The sequence below is a fragment of the Plectropomus leopardus genome, chromosome 14 (genome assembly GCF_008729295.1).
Source record: "Plectropomus leopardus isolate mb chromosome 14, YSFRI_Pleo_2.0, whole genome shotgun sequence".
Classification (NCBI taxonomy): Eukaryota; Metazoa; Chordata; class Actinopteri; order Perciformes; family Serranidae; genus Plectropomus; species Plectropomus leopardus.
In genome coordinates, this window is record NC_056476.1 from 7,604,802 (window position 1) to 7,623,405 (window position 18,604).

General features: G+C 40.5%; 1 protein-coding gene across 3 annotated transcripts; it reads right to left on the reverse strand.

Annotated features, from left to right (window-relative positions):
• Positions 1-1,061: 1,061 nt before the first annotated feature.
• Positions 1,062-18,270, reverse strand: asxl2 (ASXL transcriptional regulator 2). Of its 3 annotated transcripts, XM_042500334.1 has the most exons (13): positions 18,121-18,270; positions 16,027-16,109; positions 15,799-15,801; positions 14,758-14,866; positions 14,455-14,596; positions 12,513-12,631; positions 10,251-10,371; positions 9,881-9,940; positions 8,327-8,487; positions 7,938-8,034; positions 7,687-7,792; positions 6,043-6,757; positions 1,062-5,524 (listed from the first exon to the last, which is right to left on the reverse strand). In XM_042500334.1, exons 1-13 carry the CDS (start codon positions 18,175-18,177, stop codon positions 3,752-3,754), a joined length of 3,546 nt encoding a protein of 1,181 aa, XP_042356268.1. In that variant the 5' UTR covers positions 18,178-18,270; the 3' UTR covers positions 1,062-3,751. The 3 variants fall into 3 exon arrangements, with proteins under 3 accessions (XP_042356268.1, XP_042356269.1, XP_042356270.1); XM_042500335.1 differs by lacking the exon at positions 15,799-15,801; XM_042500336.1 differs by lacking the exons at positions 14,455-14,596; positions 14,758-14,866; positions 15,799-15,801; positions 16,027-16,109; positions 18,121-18,270 and adding an exon at positions 13,311-13,633.
• Positions 18,271-18,604: the final 334 nt, after the last annotated feature.

The following is an 18,604-nucleotide window of genomic DNA, read 5'->3' on the forward strand; positions in this document are numbered from 1 at the left end:
TATCAGCCACAACCTCTGTTGAAGTGTGGTCAAAATTATTATTTTTTTTTTTGTCATTTCTTTCCCCAATACATATAGATTTTTGATACATGAGACAGTTTCAATATTCATTCTCCATATTACTGATACACTGGTGGCATCTGCACTCTCTAACTCTCTTTGATTAGTTTACTAGTCATTCTGCTGTTCTCTGCTAGTCATCGTCATCATGTTGTAGCCTTGGATTATTTGATATTATATCAAATTTATTTTCCAGTTTCATGACATCACTACTCCATTGCCATGGAGAGGAAGACCATCAAAGGTGTGAATCAGAGCAGTAACAAATTTAAAACGTTCATGAACAAAACAAGACACCATATTTGGTTATGTCATCCAAAATCAACCCAGAATCCAAAAGTCAAGTGTCAGTGATCGAAAGCAGTGCATGTAACAGAATTTGAAGCTTGGTGGTTGGATATTTCCTGTCATAATGCACCTTAGGTACCTTAAATTCCCCCCATAGTTTTTATGCATGTACTTGCAACTCGTCACGAAAGAAACAGATTTCTTCTGCAGTTGTAATTTAAAATTTTTAATATTATTCCAGCCGATCCAAGCCTTAGAAGCATTATGAGACATGGGAAAAATGAATGGGAGTTTTACCTCCAGAGCCATGAGTGCCCAGATATTAGCAACCCAGTCGTCAGAATAAATGTTGGCTTTCTTTGTTTCTGCATACAATACAGCTGCTCAAAGTCTGACCAGTAATTTGCTTAAAAACAACAGGTTTTCTTGTTTGTCGGTCAGCAGCTTTTCAGACGTCTTGGTGCCAATCCACACTCTCCACCTGCTCATGACAAAGGAACCTTAGAAATGTTGATTTGTTATATATGAAACGTACAGATGTAACATATTTTTCAAGCATGAGCTGAGGTAGCCCTGATGACATTATACATAAAAAACATTATATAACTGTATTCACCATTTTTTTTAGTCCTCATGTTGTCGAGTAAACTGAACTTCAGGTGGTCTTTGCACCTTTTTCTGTGAGACAAGCACCAGTAAACACACACAAAATGTTTTTATTTTCATTATTTATTCATAATAGTCTATAACTTCTGATAAAATACACTTTGTTTACAAGTGCTGATTACTATATTACATTCACCCGGAGTTTAAATGGAGACAAAATGACACAGACATATTAAACAAATTTACCTAGTGATGAACGTGACATTTTAAATCGGTGGTGATTGCCCATGACACTTAACAGCCAATTCTATATGAACTCATCTGAACGCACACACAACAGGTAACTTCAGTGACAGTGGGGACTGCTGCCTGACGCACGTTTCAGTCCTTATTAACAAAGATTTTAGCTGCCTTTTGGATTGATTGATTGATTGTGTCTGTGAATTGTTTTTGCGGTGCGATCCAGTCCCCAACTCTAAATACAACATACTAACATCACATCAAACCTAATAAGACCTAAATATTTCCGGAGGAAAAATTAAAATTGTGTTAACACAATGAAATACTGGTGCACCAGTTTTAGTGAAATGACTATAAACCTCTCCTACAATCTTAAACCAATTTTCCACAAGACATAACCCCCCATTTAATAACAAATACATTTAAAAATGGACCTTTATTAATCCACTGACCTAAAAATGGAGCTTTTAAAAACATTTCTTTTTGTTTTCATAAGGTAATGACACAAATGCAGACAGCTAAAAGGGTACACACATTAGACAACGTCTCTATGGAAAAAACATAGACCAAGTGAACCATTGAAAAAAGCTGGGCCATACAGAATATTGATACCTGGGCAATTTGAATTATAAAAGTCAAGTTATTCTCTGCATGGTGGTCTGTCCAGTCTAAACAAAATTATAAGAAAAACAGACAGCCGATATATTATTATAGTAAAAACCCTGTTGATTAAAAAAAAAAAAATTAGCAAATAGTTTTTTTTATATTAAAAGATATTAATTAAAATATATTACTTTGATTAACTAGTCAAGATATTAAAAACAAGTTCTGATTATTTTAGTTTTCTTTAAAGGTGACTTTGGCATATTACCTTGTAAATAATTGCTATAAAACAGGCCTACTTTGCACCTCCAGGAGATTTTCAAAATAAAGTTGATGCGTCTTAATTTGCTTTCAGCATGAACACCTGAAAAACCTGCAGAGGTAACGCTTCACACCAGCCTTTTTGCACATTAATATGTGGTAAAGTAAGCTTTTACACTGTGTTAAAATCATCATAATGCAGCTACAAAGTTGTTACAACATTTTTCACACCACAAATCATCCTCTTACATCACACATACAGTAATGTACAATATAGAAACATTCTCTGATATCATATTGTGTTTACAATACTTCATGCCACATTAAATTGAAGGAAAAAAAATTTCAATTCTTTGGGAAAAAAAGGCCATTTTTGAGTGAAACGTTACACCCGCCTGTCTATCGGTGTCATATTGTACCTCCAAATCATTTTCAAAACCGAAGCGTGCCATGCTGAATCATTCTCTGATAAAGCATTTAGCGTTTTAGCATAATGTACTGTTCTTCTCCATTTTCTTTCCACGGTAAAAATAATTTTGTAATAAACAAGATATGCTCAAGCAAAGTGTGCTGCACGAATAAAATCAATTTCTACATCTAGGCTTATACTGTTAATAAGCAAATATTTACAGTGGAAAAACAAAATTATCTTCATTTTCCCCCCTTGCCTTAAGTGTTTCTTTTACTGTTTGCTGCCACTGATCTGTCTATACAGGCGTTCAGGCGTGAGAAATACCCACCTCATTGGAAATAATATCTAAAAAAGCGTGTTTTATTGGGAGAAAATGAAGGTTCACACAGTAGGAAGTGACTCTTGACCTTGACCTGGAATGGAAAAGATCTCAATTTTCCAAAAGGAACACGAATGGGCATTTTTTTATACATAAATGATTCTTCTTTCCCCCCTGTGTTTGAATGTAAGTGCTGTACAGATACAACCATAAATCCAGGTGGTTTTCAAGTGCTTCGCTCTGTAACTGTTTGTCAAAAAAAAATGATGTGATGTGCAATCCTCACTAGCTGATTTCATCAAATCATTCAAGATCCATTTATGCTCTCTTTCTAAAACAAGACATGTTCTTATATCTGAGTGTGTTCAGTAATAAATGTACAGTTTTTATATAAAATAGTTACTGTGAGTTGCACTTCCCTGCCATGCGTGCATAAATGCCAGGAGGTACTATACAACCGATGATTATCATTAGCGCCCTTTTTTTTGCCTTTAAACCACAACTGATGATTAGGCCCAATAATAAAAAGTGTCAGTCTCAAACACAACAGTCATTATGTTCTACAAAAATAGCAACATTCATTTCCCCCCCTTTTTTTAAAAACTACACACATATATTTATATATATATATTTAAAAAAATATATCACACTAATCCTAGCCAAGTGCAAACATTGCCAGATTTTGTAATTGTCACACATCTGACAGTCTACTGATTTGATTGAAAACTGATTGACATTTCTACCAAAAGATTGCACAGAACAACTTTTCATAGATGTTGGTGAAACGAAAGACCATCCAGTGTAAATCCTTGCCTTTCCAACAGCGACCACGTGCTGGTTGTTTCGCGTGGAGCGTGGTGAACGTGCTTCACCCCAGCAGTGACTCTGAATGACCTGCTTCTGCTCTGTGTCTTCAATACAAATCAAACCATCTTATTATTATTATTATTATTAATTTCATATCATCGTACAACTAAACATGACACACACAGTTTCGAGGGGCCGATACAGTCATCGTGGCAAAAGGCTCCACATCCTTTGCACATGATCATCGCCTTCAGTCGGCAGTAGCACTTAGACTGGACGTCCTCCATGTTGGAGCCCTCCATGAACGCCTGCTCGGGCGAGGGCTCGCTCTGGTTGCCGTGGTCTAGCGAGTGACCGGCAGGTATGGTGGTGACAGTCACTGAGAAAGACATGACGCTCCCGTGGACGCCGCTGCCGTCAGCCTCAGATGAGGCCGTGGAAGAGCCGATGCCTGCAGTGCCGTGGTTCAAAGAGTGAGGTACAGACATGCTGATAGTGCCACCGTAACATGACGCTGCCACGGCTTCCTGATTATCGAGCGTTCTCTGGGTTTGAAAGGCAGACTGCCGCTGGTGACTGGGGTCCACTTGGCTAAGATATGGCTCGGAGTTTCCTTGGTTGCTATTGCAGAGTTCGAGGTGCCTTCGGTGTGACTGAGAAAAGGGGCTGGTGTCTTTGGCTGTCGCACTGGTGCTGTTGTTATTGGCACCGGCGTCACAATCCTCTGATCCAGGCTCAGTCTTTACGTTGGAGCAGTTCTGAATGCTCGCTGCTTCGTTGGTTATCGAGTATCCCTGCTGCTCAGTTTTGACCCCAGGGGCAGGAAAGAAAAATTTCCTGGCGGGTTCTTCGTCCTTGGCCGTCTCCTCTCCTTCTGTGCTTTCCCTTTTCAAACCGGACGTGTTTGGGATGACAGACTGGTGCAGTCTCTTGCTCTCTGGTCCTCGGCCGTATGTGGACACATTGAGCAGGTAGTGTCCCGTCATTGCAGGCCTGGGTATCCTCTTACGCCCTAGAAATCCTACTGAAATCCTGGATTGGTCCTGCCGCTCTTCTGCAGGCACCAGCTGGTGGGTTTTGTACTGAGAGTGCTGAGGCGCCAAACCACCATACGGCTGACTCTGCTGGCCTGTCCTCTGCATCAGAGCCTGCAGGATCTGCTCCTGAGTCTCCTTATCAGGAAGTTCCCTGTGGTGTCTCAGGTGCTCTGAGAAAACTCCTGCTCGTCCTGCTGTATTGAACGGCTGGAACATCTGCTTGTGCTCAGCAGGGTGCAGCGTCTTAGCCTTAACACCAGAGGATACGTTTGACATCTTCACCTCTACCTTGGATAACGGTTTCGGGAGGATCTGCTCTAATGGAACCTCTTTGCCTTGCAGAAGCTGAGTGACCAGCGGGTTGTTTGCAGGGATACAGGAGCTGGTCTTGGCCGATGATGCAGCAGGTGACTGGTTTTCCTGTCCCTTTGGAGTGTGAATGGATGGCGGAGTGGGTTGAATGCTATGGGCACTGACAGTACCAGCAAAATGAACTTTGTGTTTTTCATCCGTTTTGCTCGAGTAAGACGTTTGAAACTGGTTTGGGCTCAGCTGACCAAAAGATTCCAGTGGGCGAGAAGGAGGCGTGCTGGTCTGGCTGGCTGGTAACCTGGTTGGTGTTTGTGGGGACGCTGGGCTGGGGCTGAGCGATGGCTGTGTCTGCTCACCACTGCCTCCTCCTGGCCCCGGGCCAGGCACCGCTCCCTTCGATGCTGATGATACTGCGGCAGCCGCTGCTCGCTGTGCTCGGGCGAGCTGAGCTTTAGCTTTGATGTCAGCCAAAGTACGAGCACCAGTACGGCCTGGGCTGCTAAGCGGGGTCGGCAGAGGAGTCCTGGGTGAGACTTGGCTAGGTGACAAAGGAATGGGGAGAATTCGGGACACAGGGATCTGCAAAGTAAAAAAAAAGATGTTAGAGATCTTTTTAAATACTGGAGCTGCCCCTTTAAAGTTGGAGATTCAAATCATCAGTCAGAGACACCTCAGTCAACTGAGATAGCTTCAAGTTGAGCTTTTTTTTTTTTTGCTATACAGAGTGACATTTTGATCTCTAGATTTTGCAGTGGAGTGAGTGCTCTGACTTTCACACTTCTCTTTGGTTGAAGCAGCTACGCCTGTGGCAGCACGGAGAAGATACTTCATGCATGAAGGGAGAGTGAGGCTGTTCTGCTGTTTAAAAGTGGTGAGATTACAGCTCATAGCAAGTTGCCATTTTTGCCATGACTCTCAGTTACCATTCACTACATCCACACTAACTGCTGTGAATCCAAACTGACATCAGCAGCTGCGCTCTGCAAAGAAGCAGGCTGCAAACCTGTCAGAGCCGCTTTTCAAGCCTACAAGTGGTGAATTTTTCATCATTCAAAAGAAGGAAGGATCGGAGGAGACTTCAGAAACACTTCTCCTACCTTGAGTGGTGGAACCCTCTGATTTGTTGCTGAAGTCGGTGTAGCAGGGCTGGATATGGAGGACGCTGGAGGAGATATGGAAGAGACTGAGGACACAGAGGAGACTGAGGACATACGAGGCCTTTTCTCTGGTGTCAATTCATCCCCAATTTCACTGGAAGATTTCCTTTTAAGCGGCTCTGAGGGGCCACTGGGCTCTGGAATGACCTCTTGGCTCTCCTCAGCAGGCTTAAGCACGGACACCGGCTGATCCTCTTTTGACTCTGAACTAGCTTTTCGGCTCTTCTTCAGAGGCGACTGAGGGAGTTCAGCCTTCTCCTCCTTCACTTCCTCTTTATGCTCTTTCTCAGGCAGTGTACCTGCCGCGGCCTGCTCGCTCTGTCGCTCAACCTCTGGTGTTTTCACTGCGGGTGCCGGCCCAGACTGTGCTGCTGCGCTCAGCTTCCGATCCTCAGCGTACTGCGAGCGCCGTGTCTTCATGGGCTCTGTGGTGGAGACTGGCTCTCTGTGAGCAGGCTGTGTCTTCAGAGGCTCCTTTGTTGGCTTCGTGTCTTTCACAGCAGCATCAGTCTGGCTGCTGTCCTTGGTGCCCTTGGGATCCTCTGGTGTTTGAGCGGCAGGTCCTGTCTGATGAGAAGGGGACCGGGGCCTGGCAGACTCCTGATTCACATCAGCCTTTGTCAGCTCTTTGGATTCCTCAAAGCTGAGCCCCGAACTACAGAGAGAGAAGCGGGAGGCAGAAAGACAAAGAAATAAATCCAAAATTAAAGTGATTTCTGTCCTAAAAGGAACAGAGATTTTCTAAAACACAGAGCTTTTAAAGGAATTGTTAGGAATACATAAAAAGTTGAAAACACTGGAAAAACATGCTAAAAACAATGCATTTATATACACAATCTCACAAAACACTTGACCTGCATGCCAAATTTCAGCCTCCTAGGGCAAAAAACTGTAGCTGCCAAGATGGGGAAATTTTTGCAAATGGGCCGTCAGAGCGAGCGATAGAAAAATCGTAAATCACTTCGGTCTTTTGCATATCACGCAGCTTACAAGCAGCCAACAGGTTGATTTGATATAATTTAACCTCACTTGAAGCAGTAGGATGTTGTTGATTTCAAAGCAATTCAACAAATGTAATAAATACCCTGAAAAAAACTGTAATCCTACTAATAAAGTAATTATATGTTTCCAAGAAGAGATCTTTCTCCTGTATTGTGAGGAGAAGATTAGGGTGATGTCTCATTCAGCTCTAAATAATCCCTTCAAACACAACACCGTTTAATAATAATGTATTTCTGAAATTGGACATTCAATCAGTGGCAGTTATGGCTCAGGAGGTAGAGTGGTCGTGTACTAACTGGAAGGTTAGTGGTTTGATCCTGAAGTGTGCTTGGCAAGATACTGAACCCCAAATTGATTGGACTGTGAATGTTTACCTGATGGGCAGGTGGCACCTTGTATGGTTGCCTCGACTACTAATGTATCAATGTGTGCATTTAAAAAAAAAAAAAAAAACACTGAAATGCTGCCATTTACCAATCACGTTAATGATGTGAAAATATTTTGCGTTTAGAAAAAAAATGTCTTCCATTTTCTCGAAAGCTGAATCAGATTAGCAAAAATATATTATAGACGAAAACTTACTTTTCACCATAATAGTTCTCAAAGAAGGCCTCCTTCCAGTGCTCAACTTTCTTCTCCTTCTCAATTTCTTGACGCATTCGTAGCTGCAGCTCAGGAGTGAAATCACCTACAGAGAAAAAAAGTTACATAATTTCCTTTTTTTAAAAAAGAAAAGTTACACTCATTCAGTGTAGTGGCACTGAAACTTTGTGACATAATTTTTCCTTTTGAACTGGATGCTGTTATTACGAGCTGGAAACACTCGCACTGACCCTCAGCCAGTCTCTCCTTCCACGACTGAGCTGCTGATGTGAAGAACTCGTTGTTTAAGGCAGAACTAGTGACCTTCAGAAGGCCGTCCATGCAGGCCTGGGGAGAGAAGGCACAATGCAGTGACTAACATCATCACAATCACCATCACTGCCTCAGTACATCGACTTATGCTTCCCGTATGTGATGTAGTGTTGAACATGTAGAATCAGTGAACATGAATTAATGCTGTAGAAGCTAGGTGCAGAGATATTCCCAAATTTTGTGAGACAGTTTAACACATTATGTGATGATTTACAGGAAAAACAGGAAATTAAGAGCAGTAATTGCACACACACATTTAGTGCCAAATAAGGCAACAAAAATGTAATAAGTATAATTTTGGAGCCACCTGCCGGTCAACTTCAGGCAGAAGTTTAAGCAGCCTCTGTTGGCAGTCAGGGGGCAGGACAGAGAAGGTGTGCTTGTTGATGATCGCCCGCAGGTTGGTGTTAACCAAAATTGAGTCGGGTGTTTCCACATCTATTTTGCACTTGGTACGTTTCAGCTGCCCTGCAATACAAAACAGGAAACAGATGTAAGCCAAGGCAGATCCAGCAGTGCAGAAGCATGCCGATCTCACAACTGACATCTTGAGTAATTTACTCTCACGTGATTATGTAATTGGTTTTTCCTCTTAACATTTTTGTTTTGCTAATTTCACTTGTTCCTCGACTACTTAAATAACACAATTACTCCATCTAAAACCAAGCAATACACGCAAAAGTGCAGATACAAATTTGTAAGATTATTTTAAAGATTTTTTTTCATTTACTTATTGTCAACAAATTCAATGAAAACACCAAAACGAAAAATGCATCTGTCCGTCTCGCAATAATGTCCGACTTCCCTACCCTATATATGGCACAAAACCCCTAGCACATTGATTCTTATTCTGCTGAAGACATAAACCTTAGTATAAAGTATAAAGTAGTATACCTAAGAATAAAATATAGTTTCATTAGAAAAAAGGCTAAATAATGGCCTAAAACAGCTGGGCAATGGACTCTGTAGTTTTAAGAGAGTGCCACTTAAACAGGAGTATGTAGTGCATTTGTTGGGGGCTATTTTAAGCTGTGGATAATTACATTTTTGGCGTACTAGTGAGTATTTTAAGCACCAGGACAATATAGCTGAGGTTAACTCAAAATAAATTAGAAAAGTGCACCCAACAGAGCTAATCGCAGCCACTCAAAACAATAGACATGACGCAGCTACACCTGGTGGAATTCCTTACAGTCAAGATGGTGACAAAGGTTACAAACAAATGTTTTCATCTTGTAATGTGCCTAACTTTAGTGGATGATAACATATCAAGTCTGGAATTAATCTGCAGATGCTCCAGTTCAAAATGAGGCCCAACTCTTCAATAAATGTCAGTTTTTGAGCCGAGAAAAAGGCCAAAATATGGCCTTCAGAATACAGCAAGGCTTGTTGTTTTTAGCGTTGCCAATTGCCAGAAATGCCTTTTGCTCTACACTTTTGCTCCCTGATTTTGTGAAGGACTTACAGCCTCTACTGGTCAGTTAAGAGGAGAGAGGAGTCCGCGGGAAACAACGGTATAAAACAGTCTAAAATGCATTATTTTTGGATCACTGCAACTGCAAAAGGTTCTTGAAAATACCAACATAATGAAAAAAAAATTGGCTGACAGGTCCAGTGCTCAGTACACTTATGCACACATGGATGTACAAACAGTAACTTGTGTTCGCTGTAACTAAGGAACATGTCATCCGGTGCAACATGGTCTATAATATTTTTTAGACAACAAGAAAAGACTATAGCCAAGAGTAATGTGTTATACTCTTTTCATGGGATTTGTTGACAGTAACAAAACTATAGAGCATCACCAGCCTATCATCCTTGAAGATTTCTGAACCACTCGATTAAATTGAAGTAGACTTACCAGCACTAAGGCGGCCTGACCTCTGAGAAACCTTCCTGGGGACGACTGGGTGACATAAGTCTGTTTAAACAGAGGAAAAACAAATAATAGAAGGAAAAATCTTTGAGAAATTGTAAGCCATTGAGATCTAACTGTTTCCACACTGATGCTGCCAATTACATGAGTCATGTTTGGATGATGATAATGCAGTGCCTTTTGTTGTAAACTCAGGAAAACCTTTAATAACAGGAAAATACCTAAGAGCTGCATCAATATCATTTATCGTCAGGACTGCGTGTAAAATCCTGCAGTGAACATTACTGAATATCCAGAGTTACTACTTCTTATTTCATTTTATATTGTATTTGACAATATAATAGCTGCCACCTACCAGTCTTTGTAGTAATGTTGTCAGCCATGTCTTTGATGGTTTTCAGAAGCAGTCTGGGACTGGAGGTGGTTGGCATTCCCCCCTGTCTGCGCTGGTTTCTCTGTTGCTGCTGCTTCAAGGCCTGAACATGAGCAAAATAAGGAAAGAACAAATAGCCGGCAGAGAGAGAAAAAGAGAGTGTGAATGTGTGTAACCCTCTGTCTCCCTGCAACTACTCCCCCAGGGCCACTTGCCTGGTTAAATAACAGCTAAATAACAGAGCAGCAATGAAACATAGGTTGCATAACACAAGCATAAATGAACTCTGCGTTGGAAAATCTGTTGAGAAGTCTGATCACCTCACAGACACAATGTCAACAGATTAAAGAGGCAATCCAAGGCAGTCCGCTGAGGGTTTTGTTTTAGCTGATTGATGCAAAACGGAAAATCACAGAAGGAAAATACACAATACGTCTCTCAGGCACTTATATTTTGCCATCTTCTAGTGTTGCCTACGCCCAATAAATGAATACAAATTGGTCTTACAGAGCTGAAATTTCCACACCAGCACAGATGGAGTGAATTACAATCTGTGCAATCAAGTGCAATCTAATTAAACGAAACACAAGAGGCACAAAGCAGCCAATAGGAAAATGGTGAACAGGGTGGATTATGAGGACATTAATACTGTAAAACCAGCTATAGGCATTTTTCCCCGACGCCTCATTGTTTTTAAATAATCAGCACAAGATGTTTTTCAGGCAGGGAGTGGACTGATAATTGGCGCCTGCTGAGATGCCAACATGGGTTATGTACATGTTTACTGAAAGCATGTCAGCGAAAAAGTTTAGATGAATGTGGTGAAATCTGCAGAAAAGTATGAGTGAGTATTTTGACACAGAGGTGTGAGATTTAGATCGGTACTGTTTTGATTTGAAGGACCACAGTGTGCAGGATTTAGAAAGAAATAATATAATAAGAATGCTTTATTTTCAGTGTATAATCACCTGAAAATACAAATTGCTGTGCTTTCGCTACCCTAGAATGAGCCATTGATATTTGCACAGGCAGCGGGGTCCTCGTCCACGTTCATCAACATGTTTTCACAGTAGCCCAGAACAAACTAATACTGGCTCTAGAAAGGGCCATTTACCGTCCGCCGCTGCCGTTAGCAGCCTTTCCGCTATTAGTGCGTCTGAAAAACACTCATTTTTTAACATGAAACTGCTTTATTCCTCAGTTTTACCACTTTAAATCACCTGGTTGTTTTTTGTTTTTTTTTAAATTGTGACTTCCTATTGTCACGCCGCCAGCTAAGTCCGCATCACAGAGAATCGGTCACTTGCAATACAAAATGAATGGGAGCGGACTTCTGGTCGTGTGTAGTAGCATATACAGGACATGCACACTGAGTTATCAGAGATTAAAGGTGAGCACGTTAGCCGGGGCTAGCCTTGTAGCCCATCTCCAACCTGCTGAACTGCCTCAAAGAAACCCTACATTGTAACGTAAACCTGGTTTTACTGGTTTAAATTCACAGGTGTGTCTGTTTAGGAGAGGAAGAGACCACTGCATATAATTCAGCTTCTGGTTAAAACCTCCTGAGCAATGAAAACTAAATGAATGAGAAGTTTCAGCTAGTTCCAATCTGCAATCCTAACCTCTAGATGCCACTAAATCCCCCTAAATCTCACACACTGCCTCGAACAGTAGGAGTCTTCTTGACAAACTTTACTCTTGGTTATATAAATGCAAGAAACTAAATAACTAAGTATCACTGTGTTGCCAAGCGTTGTGGCAAGGTTTCTTTTTCTTCTAACTAGTTAATAAGAAGATACATTGATCACATGTAACAGAGCGTTCCTTGACAACAGAGCTCATTCGACATTTTCAGATACAAATCAAAGTTCTTTGGAGGGAAAAAGCATTATTTCAAGAGAATAGCACTGGGGAAGACAGGAAAGCGAGAGAAAGAGAGAGCGAGGACGGAAGAGAGAAAAGGGAAAAAGATGTATGTATTCTTCTATTCATTCAGGTACAGAATTACAGGTGTCCATCTCCGCACAAAAATGTCCTTTTTCAATTGCAACTGCAGTCATTTTTTCCATTATGTACAACTGTCTCAGTCTGCGTGGCAGGGATTTATATGTGTGTATGTGAGTACGAGGGTGTGGCAGGAACTCACGAATCATTTGAGACGTGAATACAGAATATACTTCACAGTTTAGTAGTTATTAATACAATAAATAATTAAAACATGTAGAATACAGAACCCAAAAGTACCTGTTTCAAAGCTTTCTTGCTGTGTTTCTGCGAGGGAGAGATGAGTTTACTGGTGGGGACAGAAGGCGAGGAGCATCGAGGCTGCGGAGAGGACGGCTGTGACTGCAGCTTGGAAGGAACTACGAAATACAAAAGCACAAAACAGACGTTACAAAATACACTTCCTGAGGGTGGTGTGCAGACTTTATCACATCATGCTTTTGTTTTGATGAAACTGAAACCAATACTGAGCACAAAGAAGCAGGTTGCATTACCTTACTAAAATATCAAATTACTAAAAATGGGCTGAACGCACACCTCCTCTTCAACACACTGTAGCAGCGCCACTGGTTTCTTTTTCAGTGCCGCTTAATTTGCATTTGACATTGTAGCTCCTTGCATTGATTAGTTCAAAAATAAAACATTATCTGAGTCCTCCCACTCAGATATAAACCAAGGTTATTTGCTTGGCAGTTTCAAACTTGTGCATAATGAGGAAGTGGTCACGGGTCAAAGTGAGAAAATACAGTTTCCTGTTTTAACAGTCACCTAAAATATTCAAGTGGCAGAGAGAAATACTGAGAATCAATGAGAGCACAGCCTGAGGAAAACAAAATAATTGACACTTGAAAAAAAGCTCCAAAGGTGCTCTTCAGTCAGGTGTGCAATTCAAAATGAAGCCATGATTTGACCCCAAAGACACATAAGAAAGCAAAAACTGCTGTGATGTGACCGTCGTGTGCAGCCTGCAGCTTCTCTGCTGACAATTAACAGACAACATCACAGACGCAGAGTGTTTGTCTAAAAGGTAAAACCCACCTTTTGCTATCAGCATGTTTGATGCCCGGTGTTTTCCAGGATTTATTTTTTGATGAGACGGTGTAATATATGTTTTCCTCTTCTGCAGCTACTTCAGCTGTTTTCCTGTGTTTCCGCAATGACTTGTAACAGCGACTGAGAGGGGCGTTAACTCATAATCATAACAGAGCTCGCAAACCAACCAGTGAAATTCAGCTAATGAGCAGAGCTATAGTCCTGACTTATGCGCTGTTTTCTATTGAGGCTTTTGTTGATAGAGAACAGAGTATCTTTCTCTTGTTGATTCTATATGAATGATTGCTAAACATCTTTAACAATTACACAACAAGAAAGAAGCCTTTTCTTTTTAAAACTATAAACAGAGCTTGCACTTAAGACTAACATGAACATTGTACTTTTGGGGTATTTAAAGGAGCAGTGTGTAGGATTTAGTGACATGTAGTAGTCATAATTGCAGACAGCAGCTCGCTGAAACTTAAGTGTCAAGCGTGAACTCCTGTTTAGAATTCCTTTAGTGTTGATTGTTCGGCCTTTTTTAACCAGGAGCTGAATTATCAGCAGCGGTCTCTCCCCCTCCGATACAAAGCAGTTTTATGTTCAAAATTTGTGTTTTTCTAATGCTGATTGACTTTACCAGAGGTGCTGGTAACTGCGGTGGCCGACATAAAAGTACAAATGTCCCAATCTAGAGCCACTGTTTGGTTTGTCCATTCCGGGCTCATGTAGAAACATGGTGATGCAACATGGCAATCTCTGTGGACAAAAACCTGTTTCCTGTGTAGATTTAATAGGCTCATTCTAGGGTGACGAAAACACACACAACACGATTTTTACTTTCAGGTGATTTAACACGAAAGAAAACATACTGCCTACATACCTCCTTAAATCCGTCACACTGGACCTTTTAATATTAGCTTGCAAAATTGGTCTATTGACCGCCAGGTTTATCTTGCAATTTTTTAAATTAAATAATGTACTTAAATTCATTTTAATCAGTATCAAATAAACATGTAATTAAGCTATTAGTGATTCTTAGTTGACCAGAAAAAAAGCTTTTGGAAATGCTGGTCTGTAATATCTACTTTAAGAAGTGACTTAAAGAATGCAAATGGTTAATAATCATCCAGTATGCGGTGTACGGTACCTCTTCGCATCCACCTTCCTCTCCTGCCCTCTCCCGTGATGGCGCTGCTGTTGTTTTCTGTGCTTTGGGAGTCAGACAGATTGTCACTGCTCTCCTCAGAGCCCTCATCCGACAGCTCCTTCACCACATCTGAGATGTCCTTCTACATAAAAAAAATACAATACATAGAGTATATTACCTTTATTTTATAGATACAAAAAAGAAGAGCCAAGCAATTACCAAAATAAATGATTGTGAATGATCGTCTAATTAATTAGCGGCCCATTGATGACAGTAGTGAAAGCTGCTTTGTGTCACATTAACCTTTAACGTGTAGACCCCCATTCTGCCTGGAACTTTGTAGAAGATCCCCTCCTCACCACGAGAGTTTGTGTGCAGCATTGCGTTCAGACATGCCAGCGGCGAGGTTCCACTGGATCATGAGAGAAAAACGCAAATTACACATCTGTTCCCCAATAAATCAGACAGCTGGGAGAGAGAGACGCAAGACGGGGAAAGGCTGCTCTTATCTGGGGAGAAACTGCTATCATGCGTCAGGAGGACATGTATGAGTTCAGGTTCACGTAAGTGTAATTGTGTGACAATTTAAGAAATTTTTATATATAGAATCAGTTGCAAAAAAACTGGTTCAGGACTAATGCAATCACTGTAAACATCTGATATTCTCAGATTTAACTGGTCTGTCATAACTGTGTCTGTTGCATAGAAATCTGCTCTAGTTAAGTCAAACATTTTCAGCGCAAACGTGAGTTAACTCAGAGTGCACAATAACGCCTCAGCAGTCATGCAAGAGATGCATCCAGAGGTACATAGTGAAGCAAAAAAATATTTTTGTCAACTTACATTTGTGTTATTTTATGGTGTGAAACGGTGAATTACTTCAAGTTCACGAAGCAAAAAAGTTTAGTGTTAAAATGCAGCGAGATTGAGATAAATGCAACATCTGTTACTCGTTTAGAAAATTGCACTAGTCTGGTTTACAAATATTGACAGCCAGAACAATTATCTTATGAAATGTACAACCCCACTAAATTCTTTGGATAATGTCATTAAATTGTGTTGAACTATTGCATCTATAGAATAAAAACATCAGCAGCAGGGTCCATGCGTTACTTTGTTAGAACACCCTGTAATTTACTATACTGAAAAACAACATTATATTTATGCAACAGGTAGCTATAGCAGGTCTATAGCAAGTGAAATACAAGTGTGAGTCTAACACTGTCTTTATGCAACTGAACCTAGGACATGTTATTGTTAATAACATGCAAAAGGTAAAAACCAAACAAAGTGGCATTGCAGTGAGTTTGTTAAGTTAAGGGGTGGGGTCTAGCTGTTTCTTACCTTCTGGATGATAACAGTGACAATGAAACAAAAAGAAACGAAACAGTTATTAATTAAGTAAAATAATCGTTACTATGTGAACAAGAAAAAGTGAAGTACATGATATGAGCGATCTATAACAGAGGGAGACAGCTGTGCGCGCTCTCTCTCTCTCTTTCTCTCATGAAAATGCCTCCTATGTGATGGGAATATGTTGCAGTAAAACTACGATGTGAGGGAAATATTTACCTTATTTCCTTAAGCCTTTCTCTTTGGATCACCTGCAAGATCTCCTTATGGCTCATGGGCGTGTTGGGATATTTCTCCAAAACCTACAAAAATAAAATGTCATCTTCAAAAAAGCAGATAATTATACCATTGTACAGTTGAGTTATGCAGGTGGCAGTGGTTGGCAAAAAAATTGATAAGGGTAAAGCCTGACATTTCCAATACCGAAGCTTTCTAACAAATTTCTACAGAGCATCAATTCCCTTGCCTGTGTTGGATTTGAATCAACCTGCATTTCTACATAGATTCAGGGACTGTGGAAACCAAAACAAAAATCAGGGAAATAATTAAGTTAGTCATTATGCTAAATTCTGTCATAATGGTGCTACATATTTTACTCTACTGTGGCATTTTTTGGAATATATCACAGTAAAGAATAGTAGTAGCCAGAATCTGGCTAAACAGCAGTGTATTACACATGATGTTTGTGGTAAAAAATAATACATTTTTGAAGTGTGTAGGGGGGAAACAAAAATGATTTTTGAAAGACAGGAGCACATGTCCCCAGTGGAAATTACACTTCAGGTGTAAGTACATGATATATGATGCTATGCATAATCAAGATCACAAAAATTGTTACTTTTTGCCTTTCTATATGTTTATGCATAATATGTGTTTGCATTGATATCTGTTCATATATTTCATTATTTCGTTATTCCTGCACTGCTCTTACTCTTTCATTTTATTAATTTATACTGAAATATTTGCACTGCAAACTACCTGCATTTGCATTACCATGATAACTATTGCAGTAACAGCTCTCTGTAGTAGTCCTAAAACCAGATTATCATGTCACAGCTGTGTGTTTTTATTCTTATATTCTCTATCCCTCTGTGTACTTGTGTTTTCGTATACATTGTGTAATAAGCTACTGGGTGCAAAAATTTCCCTGAGGATTGAAGAAGTACCAACCCATCTCCCTATCTTCATACTTAGATCTTCAGCTTTGATATTGCTTTCTGAATAACCACAAGTACTGAGCTACAGGCTAATTTTCACATGTGGCTCGGACACGGTCATCATAGGAAACCCTGCCATGTGTTATAACATGTTCATGGAATGAAGCGAAATCCCGTTAAAGAAACATTAACTTCATTATCTTACAGCAAAACATAAACAAAATACAATCTCAAAATACAGTAATAGTGCTAAAACTTTAACTACATTATGGAGAACACATCGGCTGCTGAATAAACATTGTTGCTTTTATTTTGCTCCCATATTGCACATTTTTACAACGACTTTTCGTGTATCCCGCATTGCTGTAATATGATTAGAATCTCTGTAAAACGGGACTTTGCTTATGTCTAGAAACTAACGGTGTTATAATGGAATACCAACAGTTATAACTACCTTATGTGACTAACATCGTTCAGTTAAATAACTAAGTGAAGCTAATGCAACACTGGACGACGGTTGCGTTCACAAGCATTAACGTTACACTTTAATTATAAGATACTTGTTGGGAGTTTTATATTTTGTAGTCATTAGCATGCTATGCTAGTCAGTTAGCTACAACATTAGCCACATTCATTACTGTACTCTGACATCTCGTCAAACGTTGGCATGTAATAAATTAAGTTGGTGATATATTGTGGAGTAACGGGAACACGTGGTGATTTGTTTAATGTTTATACTGTTTGTTTTGCCGTTTTTTATTTGCAACCGATGTCAAACAAACTTGTTGACGAACTCTCCGTTAGCATGAGCTTAGCGTGCTAACCTCGCTAACACTGAAGCTATTAACGGTTACTCCACTCGACTTCAAACCGTGACAAACATGTCAACCGCACCGTGCGGACGCAACACACGGCAGGATTTCGGAAACATGCTCGGGTACACACGGGTGACATTCACGTCGCTGCATGTTGTGCTCAACGGTGACAGCTACGCGGCTAAGTGACAGCGGTCCTCCAACCGTCAACACGGGCCTTGCGCGGTGTACGCAACATCTCGTCTCCACTAGCAGGTCATGAACTCATAAACACAGTTGTACAAGTGGGAGCGTTCAAGGAAAACAACCACAACAAACGGCAGATAAAAACACCCCGATACCGTTTTGGCGGCTTCAGCCCACGTCCTCCCCTTCTTTTTCTTCTGTCTCTCCCTCATCGCTGATGCCTTGTTGCAGAGTAGTGTTGAATTTGTCTGTTCCAGTTGAAGTGTTGCTTTAGTTACCGCGTAAGATCCACTCCGTCTGCCATGTTGGACTTACTGTAAAGAGTCATGTGACCCAGAAGGAAACGTCATCTTACTGTATGAAGCTGTCACTGCAAAGTCTTTAAGTTTCCCACATATTTATAAAGCTGTCAACCACAGTTATGCCCAGGAAGACAGCAAAAATAACTCTAGGGAAAATACAATAGGCAGTTCAAGATCATTTCAGTGTTTATTTCCATGTTTAAGCAAATGGGCTTTGCACAATCTCACAACTATGAAAAAATAAGGCAGCTAATCAAGAGAGCATTGCAGGCTTTCTTCACATTTTTGGCTCACAATTACATTAGCTAGAAATTGAAGCAACAATTCATCAAGCATA